The following is an 11,406-nucleotide window of genomic DNA, read 5'->3' as shown; positions in this document are numbered from 1 at the left end:
AGAGAGAGGGGGGAAGAGAGAGAGCGCGGGGGAGGCTCTCAGGGGTAGCGGCCAAATCAATGTTTTTATGACAGTGACATGCTCATCTTTAAGGCACCTGCCAGGGACTGACTCCTAACCAATAGCCATTTATATAGAATACTGTGTGCCACTGCCAATATAGCAAAAACTGAGCCTTTTCTCTTACCTAAAAGCCTTGTAAAAAGCTCTTTTTAAAATTAGGGAAGAATCTGCACTATTAGTTCAGCACCATTGCAATCCGAGAGAAAAAACAAACAGATATATAAATACAAATAATTTACTTCTCTGAAAAAAGTTCCTTGGTATCAAAAGAACGTAAACCATTCGCTCTCTCTCTCCGTGCTTTTAAGAGTTGTTACTTCTGTGTACATTAGAGTATACTGTATATCCACCTTGTGTCTAAAATCATTATAAGAACAACAATCTGGGATTCTAGTTGTTAAATGCCGTTTGGTGCGAGCTGACCTAGTCTAACAGGCACTTCAAAGTCACCATAGTAACAGGCTGACTGACAGCTATCAGACCTTAAAGGGACACTCCAAAATGGAAGGAATTAATCAAATATAATTAGACCATTTCTCAGTCTCTCTCTCGACTCGGATTTCATTTCAAGGTACAAATAACCCTCTTCACAACCAAGGCTTTTGCCGTCCCCCCCCCCCCCCCCATTTTAAAGATATGTTTTTTTCATTAAACATATAACACCAAGGATCTCAAGAACTGAGTGATGACGTGAGAAAGTAGCGAGCCCACCTTCTGTAGAGGACGTTGTTACACAAAGCAGGAGAAAAGAGGTCCGGAACACACCGGCAGTCAACGAAAGAGAAACACGCGCACAATTGAACAGACTACCCAGAGTGTCAGTGGAATTGGGACTTAACAAAGGAATGCATTTTGTCTCGAAATGGGACAAGGAGTTTGCGTTGTTTTGCTGGCAGGGAGTTATCTTTACAGCTGGGTTTAAATAGAGTATAGTTCCTCCTATACTCATACAGCCTACAGTACAGTACACACGGGAGACACCCCTCATAGTCCTAAACACCATACTATCATTGTGTGCCAACAGCAGGCAGATGACAAACCTTCAAACAACCTTCAGGAAACATAGGATCATATCATACAACGTCGTATATAGTCTTTTGGAAAAACAACAGGCATAACATCAGGCAGTTGTTTTGTAAATGGAGAAATGTTGAAAAGGCGTTTTTTGATGGTTGATGGTTGACAACGGCAAGAGGTTGTATTTCAATAGTTCAGGATGTTTTCCCCTGTGCAATTCCGGGTCAAGTAGAGTGCTGAGGGTTCTGACGTGATATAAATCCACATACTGTCCAAAATGGCACCCTGTTCCCTAAATGCTGCACTATATAGGGACTTGTGTGTGAAGTGGGGTTGTCCTGCTGGTAGTTGACAGTGGATATGATGGTCAGAAAGGAATCCTAGGAGATTATGGTCTTCCTTTGTCCTTGGCGTTAGAATGTTCTGCTTGGGTTTTAGTTCCAATCCTAGACATCTGTGTCTGTGTGCTCGCGCGCGTGTGACAGTGATTCTGTGTGGCAGTTTGTGGGGAATTGTGTGTATGTACATTCTGCATGTGGCAGTGTGTTTGTGTGGCGGTTTGCAGGTGTATGTATGTATGTATGTATGCATGTATGTGTGTGTAGCCAAGATGTTTGTGTGTGTGTGTGTGTACATTTTGTGACAGTACTGTAGCCTATGTGGCAGTGTGTTGGCGAGGCAGCATGCATGTTCGTGTGTGTGTGTGTGTATGTGTGTGTGTGTGTGTGGCAGTGTGAGCTTCCGTGCTCTCTCTGATCCATCACTCATTGCTTGGATCCAATCTCTCCTCTGTTGCCGTTGAAGACTCTTGGGAGAGGTGGATGCAGAGGCCCGGTGAATGGCGTGTGGCCGAGCGGGAGGGCCGGACGAAGCAGGAAGTCAGAGCCTGGGTAGTGCAATCACACACTGCATCCTGGGACAGGAAGGAGACAGTAAATAGTTACGTTATAATCCAATCCAATGAAAGACGAAGCTGTTTAAATAATATGCTTGGATATGATGTCCTGTGTGTGTGTGTGTGCTTGCGCACGTTCATGTGTATACCCGTCTCTGCGTGAATGTATGTGTGTGCGCCTGTCTCTCTGTGCGTGAGTGCGAGTGTGTATCTGTGTGTGTGGGACCTACCTCAATGCTAGAGCTCATGGTCGGGTCCCTGACGGTGGGGTCCCTGGTGGTGGGGTCCCTGGTGGAGGGGTCCCTGGCAGTGGGGTCCCTGGCGGTGGGGTCCCTGGCGGTAGGGTCCCTGGAGTTGGGGTCCCTGGCATTGGCCCCAAGCTCCTCCCTGGGCATCTGTCTCATGAACCTCTTGTTGACGATCTTGGTGACACTGTCGTTCCCCACCAGCGAGGCCCCGGAGAGGCACTCTGGCTTAGGCTCATCCGTGGCCCCCACCTCCCTCTGCCCTCTCTCCCCTCCCCCAGGCATGGGCGTCCCGGTCCGACCGCATACGTTCCTGAAGAATTCCTGTAAGGGACCGTATTTCTGGGCTCCGGTGTCGGGGGCAGGGCCAGAGGGCTTCCCTGCTGCCTGGCGGGCTGGGCTGACCCCAGGCTCACTCTTCCATAGGGACTCCACACTGCCTGAGTGCTCCACCACACTGAACAGGCTGGACAGGCCGTCGTTGAGGCCACTGAGCACGGGGCTGTCCCTGGTGGTGGTGGAGCGGGCCCAGGCCGAGCCGCTGGAGGTCGAGGAGCGCTGGTGCAGGTTCCACAGGCTGCGATCCCGGGAGGAAGCCGAGGACGACCCCACTCCGTCCAACTTGGAGGAGGAGGCGGAGATGCGGCGCTGAAGCTTGGGGGAGCCGTACTTGGGAGAGCAGCAGGGCCTGTCGATGCGGCTGTGCACCTTATCCAGGGACGAGGAGATGTGGCGTGAGCGGGCCGAGGCCAGTGAGGACGAGGGCCGGGGGGACCAGGAGGACTTGGTGTGGAGGCCCCCCACCCCCCGAGACCCGAGCCCGTCCGTCTGCAGTCCCACACTCACAAACTGGGCCGTCTGGGTGGAGCGGCTAGACACCCCCACCGTCTGGCTGCCCGCGTCCTTGCTGCACTTCCTCTCCAGAGAGCTGGAGCGGATGGCCTGGCGCACACAGTTGGTCATCTCCTTCATGTCGTCCGATAGGTTGGCAGAGATCTCCAGGCCGTGGAAGGGCGCCACCCCCGCGCCACCGCTGCTGTTCTCCAGAAGTTCCCTGTGCTGCTCGGACAGAGAGCTCAGCCACTGGTCGTAGGACGAAGAGGAGGAGGCAAAAGAGGAAGAGGGAGGCTGGCCCTCCGGGGCCCCAGCGTCTGACGGAGTTGAAGCCCGGGACAGGTGGCCTTGCTGCGCTTGAGGTTTGTCCTGCTTCTCCTTGGCTAGCCGGCTCTCCATACGGCGCATGGTAGGGGGGCTGTAGTAGATGCGAATACCGGTCTTGTCGGGGGCCGTGTAGCTCCTCTGGATGCTCCCCAGGCCCAGGAAACTACTGGGGGAGCTGGGGCAGTCCCACGTCTTGAAGGGGGCATTACCCTGCTCCATCATAGCCACCTCATTGGTCAGGTACTTCCAGTTCTTCCTGGTGAGGTCACCCAGGTCTGTGTGGGCTAGAAGGGGAGGGGCCTGGGTGTTGGGCCGGTCCTTCTCTCCCTCCTCATTGGCTGTCCCGTTGACCTCCTGACCCGGAAGGAAAGGACAGGCCTCCAGCAGACCCTCTAACTCTGGCATGGACGGGATGAATTTGGTCCTGGGTGGAGAAAAATGACCTCACTAAACATTTTTCATGATAACTGAAATGTAGAGTTTTGAATACATTCAAAGCCAATGTTACCTTGGTAAATTGCTTCCATTTGTAACAGCGTCTGTTGCAGTTTCCCTTTCGGAGGTGTTTTTTTCGTGCAGAGACTGTAAGGGAGAGAAACAAGGAGAGGTTTTAAGTTGCCGGCCCAGCCAGGCTGTTAGCTTTTATAGGTAGTGTTTAATGGAGGACATGATGAGGATGTGGGCATCATGAAGGAGATACAGTATCTCTCCCTGACAGAGGGCTCGCTGTCCAAGTAGTGACGCTGACTTAGGACCGTTCAGCTCGCAGGGAGATGAGCTCACACACACACACAAAACCATTTCCTCTCAGAGGGGAGGGAGGAAAGAGGAGGGGGGGAGGGAAGGAGAGAGGAGGGGAGGGAGGAAGGAAGGAAGAAGAGGAAGGATGGGGAAGGCTCATTGGAATCCTACAGTACATGACTGCTGTCTACTTCATGAAGGAAAGGAAACAACTTGTTTGTTTTTTTAAACAGGTTTTGTTTTCAGGGCGTTTTGAAGCACAGCGAACAAAACCAACAGCAGTGCTGCGACAGATTGGAGAAAATAGTAGAGAGAGAAAGAGGCGTCTGTCTGAAATAATGACATGTCCTCTTGTGTGCTTGGCCTCAGTGCTACGTTTCCTGTACAATTCTCTGCCACAATGAGTATCGGAGCGAGAGAGAGAGAGAGTCCTATTTTCCAAGACCAGCCAGTCAGTTTGGGATAGACTGGATGACAGGCACAGGTAATGAGGCTGGGCTGGTAGTAGGGCCAGTCAGACTATACCATGCACGAGCGCGTGCTCACACACACACACACACACACACACACACACACACACACACACACACACACACACACACGCCTCCAGTGTGGTTAGACCACGCAGCAGACACACTCCTGTTCAGCAGCATGCTGTCTGTCCATGCATTCCTGTACTGGCCAGTCATCCACCCACAGTGAAAGTTCTATGGAAAACGCTAAACCTATAGTCATAGAGTTCAGGAATGCATACAAGCGCACAATTTCCTACCCGTGACAACCTCTCTTTCCACCCCATCAAAATACCACCCCGAGGAAGGAAAACGAGGATAGTCATTAGATGTCACAAGGATATTCCGTGTCACTCTCAGTACTCATGGCTAAGTGTCCCTCTCTCAATATACATGGCTAGGCCTGGACTATGCTAGAATAGAATAGAACAGAAACTAGAGTAGAGGCTCTGAGGTGCAAAAAAATCTAGTTACCATCTTGTTCTGTAGCCTCTGCTCCCACTGGCCCCTCTCCTGACTGAAGTGCTCCAGAAGCTCCAGCTTCTCGCGGCTCCAGTTCCTCTCGCCCGTCTGCAGCTGCTTGGTCAGGTCCATGACGGCGGCGTACGAGTCGGCCAGGAGGTGCGGGTACTCCTCACGCTCCCTCTTCAGGGCCATCTTCAGGTCGGGAGGTCCTTGGAGGTCCTTCTCTCCCCCGGCCAGCACAGCTTGGCCCAACTTGCTCTCCAGCTGGAAGGGGGTGACGGAGAGAGTGGATTGGGTGAGGTTCATGAACATGACAAATTATGAGAGGTGTAGTGCGATTGGTGCACAAGTTCTGGTTCCATGCATTTCTGAACAGCTAAATTAGATGTAGGCCTACAGCTGATGAAATGCCCAATTGCAGAAAAACTTCCTGAATTCCACTCTCTCTCACTGATTTTACAGTCTTTTTTTTCTCTCTTTCTCTCTTTCTTTCTGTCTGGTCTCTGAGAACAACTGTTAGTGTTTATCTGAATTAGTGATGTGAGGGCTGAGGGTCATGACATATTATGTGGATGAAGGGCGTTGGGTGGCGGGCGGGCGGGTTGACGAAAGAGAAAACGATGCATACAAAAAAATCTAAATGTCAGCATCGCTAATGTGAATACCTAAACAGACTTTATTTGCTCTTTAGTATTTCTCCCTCTATACAACCAGATACGGAGCAATGAGAAAGCCCTATGAAGAACGACGGCAGATGCTTTGTGTGTCTGTGACAATTTGAACAAGGCGTCCCTTGTTTCTGAGGCGGAAGCGAAAACAGACAGAGAACCTGGAAACTCAGTCACATTAAAGAGACGACAGCTGAAGACGCCCCCACTACGTTTCTCCCCTCCTCCTCTCTCCACCTCTCCCTCCTCTCCAATCCCCCCCATTAGAATGAATCAAGCAGTGCTTCAAGGAGGCGATTGCTCTTTATATTTTTTACGAGTCTGTCTCGTTTCTTTCTTGCATTAGAGCTCACAGTTTTCGGCGGAGGGAGCCCCATCAATCGCTACGGTAGGGACGACTGCAGGTTCCAGCCTTATATGGTGCTAATGGAGTCTGGGCGGCCTATTGGATGACTACGCCATTCGTCTCCGACGGAGCGTTGATCTCATGTGATGATGAATATCCCTAATGAGTTTTATTGGTGAGGCGTTGCGGGGCTGTGACTTAATGGTTGTCTGGAGGTTTATAGCACAAAGAAAGACATTTGCTTTGAACGCTCCCAATTCACCCCAGATTCCCCCCAAAATCCACTGTAGACAGACTTCCTTAGTGGGTTTTCTGTAGGCATCTGTAGGCATTAGGCCCTAAGCCTGGTTCCACAGTGCAACAGCTGCCGGTGCCATGCCACGTTGCCAGGATGGCATCCTACTGATGTGGTTGGCAGAGCAGATCAGGGAGAGATTGGTCCCAGCTGTGCCATCCAGTTCTTGGGCACCAGACCAGTGGGTCTACACAAGACAAGGGCAGCAGTAACAGCATAGTTTATAGAGTGAAGGGGTCATTGTAGAATTGTGTGTGTGTGCGTGTGTGTGCGCGCGCGCGGGCATGCATGACTCTCAGGGTGGGGCAGCAGATGACGAATGAGTTTCTCCAAAAAGAAGAAAAGCAAAGTCACCTGTCAGCCCTTTCAGATGACAAATGATGCCAGACCTGTGGGGGAAAGAGAGCCAACGCTTTGATTATGGCCATGATTCACACAGGTGACGCCATTTTAAAGTGATCCAACTGAATTACTACTCTGGCATTTGGGTCTTCCGGTGAGTTCACAAACAGAACACAAATCAGGACGTTACTTAGCCCAAGGCTACAGCATGTGACCCCTTCCTGCAGTCCATGTAGGGCCTTATTTAATCAGGAAATATCAACGAGAAAGAAGTTAGTTGTATCAAGTTTAATAAAGGTCTAGAACTATAGCGCAAGAAGCCCCTTTTACTCTCTCCCAGTCCCTATCCCCCTTTTTCCTCTCTCTCCCTATCCCCCTTTTTCCCCTCTCTCCCTATCCCCCTTTTTCCCCTCTCTCCCTTTTTCCCCTCTCTCCCTCTCTCCCTATCCCCCTTTTTCCCCTCTCTCCCTATCCCCCTTTTTCCCCTCTCTCCCTATCCCCCTTTTTCCCCTCTCTCCCTCTCTCCATATCCCCCTTTTTCCCCTCTCTCCCAGACACACAACACATTACTACAGCCATGGAGGAGAGAAACAAAAGCCTCTATGGGGGATTCGTGAGGAGGGAGGGAGGATGGAGAAGACCTGGCCCGGCCCACTCCTCCATGGCTGTAAATTGTGACCCAGTTATGGTGTTGAGTGGCTGTGGTGGTTTCACCAGGTGGGGATCCCCCACCATTTACATGTGCCCTTTCAGAGCCGTGGAGGAGGGACCGCAGGGGGAGGGAACAGTCTGACAGGACCAATGAACCATGCTTCAAACTGTTTACTGTACTGTGCCCCTCCCTCTCCTTCTCAACCGCTCACAACCCCCCCCCCCCCTCCTCTCTCTCCCTTCCTCCATTTATTTCTCCCCCACTCTCTCTCTCTCTCTTTCTCTCTCATTATTACTCTTCATCTCTCCTCCTAATTACTTTTTTATTTTTCTCCTTCTGTTTCCCCCCTGGTCTGATATTATATATTATCTTGTTGTAATCTAGTGGCCTGTCTCAAAGCATGTTAGTTTAAGTCATTGCGGAGGCTGCTGTTATGAGAACGTCTCAGGCTGGCAGTCGTCTGGATATTAAACTCATCTCTCACTGCCAGATACACACACACACACACACACACACACACAGACACACACACACACACACACACACACACACACACACAGACACAGACACACAGACAGAGTGAACGGCGGTCTGAGGGCAAAGCAGATGGCCAGACGGAACACCAGACAAATAGATTGGTACAAATCCACCACCTCAGGATATGAGCAGTTTCAAGCCATTCGTTACTCTGAGCATTGGTGATGAAATGAATACCCCAGTGACTGATTCATACTGATCCGTAACGCAATCCTCCACAGCTTCGGCAGCTTTCTCCAGTGACTAGATTGTAACAAATGGCAGGTCATGTCATCCTTCATGAACGGGTAACTTGATCTGTGTACAGCTTCACGGCGTGCTCTCCTGCACGCTGAATGGATAGCTATAGTTCCACTATAAAACCACACTTCAACGGCCGTACAAATCAATGGCTTTGCCCCAGACATCCAGGTAGCCAAAAGGAGAAAGGATTGTAGCTATAGAATATCTGACTGATCTGGCATGGATCTACACTAAAGTAATGACTCTACCGCCTAACAGGGAGAGGCCGTAACCCTGGTGACTAGAGTCCTACTATCTGTCCTCTCTCTCCAGTAGTCTGTGTGATTCCAGGGTGCTAAAAGGCCTGATGAATTACTGCCCTCCCAGGGGAGGCTTTACGCTAAGCCTAGATAATGGTCTGTAAGCTACATAATAACCTGGCTTCTACAATAGCCCAAATAACACCTGATGGTTGAGGGTTTTTAGATGGCTTTTAGGTCAACTAGCTATACACTCTTAGAGAAGAAAGGGTTCCAAAAGGGTTCTTCGGCTGTCCACGTAGGAGAACCCTTTTTGGTTCCATTTATAACCCTCCTCTGTAGAAAGGGTTCTACATGGAACCCAAAAGGGTTCTAATCGGCAGCCAAAAAGCTTTCTTCAAAGGGTTCTCCTATGGGGACAGCCGAAGAACACTTTTAGGTTCTAGACAGCACCTTCTATTTCTAAGCGTGTAGGTTCAAAACTATGCGACAGAGCGTTTCAATAGAGTCTCTGACACAATACCATGTCATGTCAGCCACATTGAGTGCACCTACAGTCAAGTTTCCATTTGAGTAATTCTATTTGAATGCCAGTTACTTTCAGCAGGTGTTCTGGTCTTACCTGGGTGATGAGGCTCTTGAGCTCTGTCCTCTCCACTTCCCAGGAGGCCTTGGCGCGGGCAAACTGCTGGGTGAGTTCCTGTGAGCCCTGGCGCTCCTCTCGCAGCTCTCCGCTCAGATCCTGGAGCGCTCCCTTCAGGTCCGCCAGAGTGCTGCTCACGCCGCTCGTCTAGGCCACGGACAGGATAGAGAATCAGTGAAGGACCTCGTCGATATTGCCTAAAAAGACCTCTAAAATATTGCCTGCTTTAATGCTTTATTTTCCCGTGTTAACCCTGTGTGTCCTGTACCTGTTTGTAGCTCTTCTCCAGCAGGCAGAGCTCATTGGAGATGCTGGGGCTGAGGGGCTGCTCCTCTGCGGCGGCCATCTTGTTGTCTCCCTGGTGGGCGGCCAGACTCTCCTCCTCCAGCAGCAGGTACAGGTCCTTCAGACTGTTCACCTGTAGGGAAACACACAGCACATTATCTGTCAGTCAGTCTGTTAAACAATTAGTCAGCCAGCCAATCAGCCAGCAAGCCAACCAACCAACCAACCAACCAACCAATTCTGCCACGACTAAGTGACTGATTCAAAAGGAGAAGGTTTCAACCAGTCCCGTACCTCCAGGACATCCTTGGCCTCCGTGTCCAGCTTGCGTCCCAGACGCCACTGTTTGAGGAAGCAGCGCAGCTTGAGGCTCAGCAGCAGCAGGGTCTGCTTGAGTTGATGGGACTCCTGCACCATCAGGTTCCTCTCTTGGCTCCAGAACTTCTGTTGCAGCCGCGTCTGCAGACTCAGACTCTGCAGCTGGAAGTCCCTCCGCGTCAGGGCCTTCTGGTGCTCCTCCTGCAGCTGGGGACACACACACACAGGACACAGGCCAGTTAGTGAGGGCTACAGGGACACATTTGTTATTATAAGGGATTAGCTTCATAGCAGTTGTTTGTGAAGTTTGCTAAGTGGGTGCATGTATGTAATAAATTGTTGTTAAATATATAGTAGCGATACAATACTGTTCTCCAGTGGGGCGCATATTCTGTATTAGCATTGACAGGACGTGACAGTGACAATGCTCTGCGTGGTTTAGCAGGGTTTGTCTGTAGTCACTGTGGTGTCCATAGATATAGAACAGTCGTGTCTCCATGGTTGTGCCCATAGATGAAGAACAGTCGTGTCTCCATGGTTGTGCCCATAGATATAGAACAGTCGTGTCTCCATGGTTGTGCCCATAGATATAGAACTGTCGTGTCTCCATGGTTGTGCCCATAGATATAGAACAGTCGTGTCTCCATGGTTGTGTCCATAGATATAGAACAGTCGTGTCTCCATGGTTGTGTCCATAGATATAGAACAGTCGTGTCTCCATGGTTGTGTCCATAGATATAGAACAGTCGTGTCTCCATGGTTGTGCCCATAGATATAGAACAGTCGTGTCTCCATGGTTGTGCCCATAGATATAGAACAGTCGTGTCTCCATGGTTGTGCCCATAGATATAGAACAGTCGTGTCTCCATGGTTGTGCCCATAGATATAGAACAGTCGTGTCTCCATGGTTGTGTACCTGTGAGACTGTCTGAGAACTGCTGTGGGTGTGGTCTCGGTGGGCCTGTCTCTCCAGAGTCAGTTCCTCCTGCGTCCCGTGAGCCGTCTCCCTCGCATCCGACAGAAGGGCCTGCAGCTCACTGATCTGCTGAGGGAAGGGCGGCGGGAGGGAGCGAGGGAGGGAAGGAGGGAGAGAGAGAGAGAGAAGTACACCATTATAGCTAGAGTAAAATACACCACCTCCCAACTGAAAAAATATCCTCCTTTAGATTGTATAACACAACCAACATGTCTCATTTATTGGTCATAACTGTTCCAAACAGGGAACAACAATCCTCGCCTTTTGTCAGTGACAGGGGCATCGACCGTTCCCCATAATGTTCTTCTCCTTCACCCTCCGCTAACTCGCGGCGGGGGTCACTCCCAGCCCGACCCAGCCCCACCATCACCGTTAACCCACTAACTGCGAACTCAAAGGGCCTCCTTTATACCGACAGGCACAAGGCCAGCCGCTCGATCTCTTCGTTATCACTCGGCGCCAAAATTAGACGAAGCGTGTAACATTTGATAGGGTGGGACACTGGGGACGGGGATGTTGGGTGGAAGACTGAGATACCCTGAGGACATTTTAATACTCTAAAGGCTTGTGAGGGTTGAAAATGAATACTCCATTATTTAATATCCACTGTGTGCATAATGTGCCATGGATATCTGTGCTTAAATGGCGCTTGGCTACTAGTTGCTGCTGTGTTTTGAAGTATAAAGACGGAGACCATTGCGCTTTGTCTTGCGATTCTCTGAGGGCTTTGACAGATAAGTGAAAGTACTGTGTCATTTATTTT

The 11,406-nt window shown here is 50.4% G+C and overlaps 1 protein-coding gene across 6 annotated transcripts in view; it reads right to left on the bottom strand.

The window, feature by feature from the left end:
• Positions 1-288: 288 nt before the first annotated feature.
• soga1 (suppressor of glucose, autophagy associated 1) overlaps positions 289-11,406 on the bottom strand; it is a 78,578-nt gene continuing 67,460 nt past the window's right edge. For 3 of the 6 annotated variants that reach the window (XM_021615710.3, XM_021615714.3, XM_021615711.3), the window contains exons 7-14: positions 10,584-10,712; positions 9,644-9,874; positions 9,333-9,482; positions 9,044-9,211; positions 5,109-5,363; positions 3,890-3,963; positions 2,206-3,805; positions 289-1,993 (exon numbers count right to left, since the gene is read on the bottom strand). In XM_021615710.3, the coding sequence (XP_021471385.3) occupies positions 1,841-1,993; positions 2,206-3,805; positions 3,890-3,963; positions 5,109-5,363; positions 9,044-9,211; positions 9,333-9,482; positions 9,644-9,874; positions 10,584-10,712 (2,760 nt within the window). In that variant the 3' untranslated portion in view covers positions 289-1,840. The remainder of the gene's footprint in view (positions 1,994-2,205; positions 3,806-3,889; positions 3,964-5,108; positions 5,364-9,043; positions 9,212-9,332; positions 9,483-9,643; positions 9,875-10,583; positions 10,713-11,406) is intronic. The other 3 variants (XM_021615712.3, XM_036988017.2, XM_090184323.1) reach the window with 1 other exon arrangement.

The sequence above is a fragment of the Oncorhynchus mykiss genome, chromosome 9 (assembly GCF_057628025.1).
Source record: "Oncorhynchus mykiss isolate SJ-2025 chromosome 9, ASM5762802v1, whole genome shotgun sequence".
NCBI classification, from domain to species: domain Eukaryota; kingdom Metazoa; phylum Chordata; class Actinopteri; order Salmoniformes; family Salmonidae; genus Oncorhynchus; species Oncorhynchus mykiss.
Note: the sequence above shows the minus strand (reverse complement) of the source record. Positions and strands in the feature narration are given on the sequence as shown.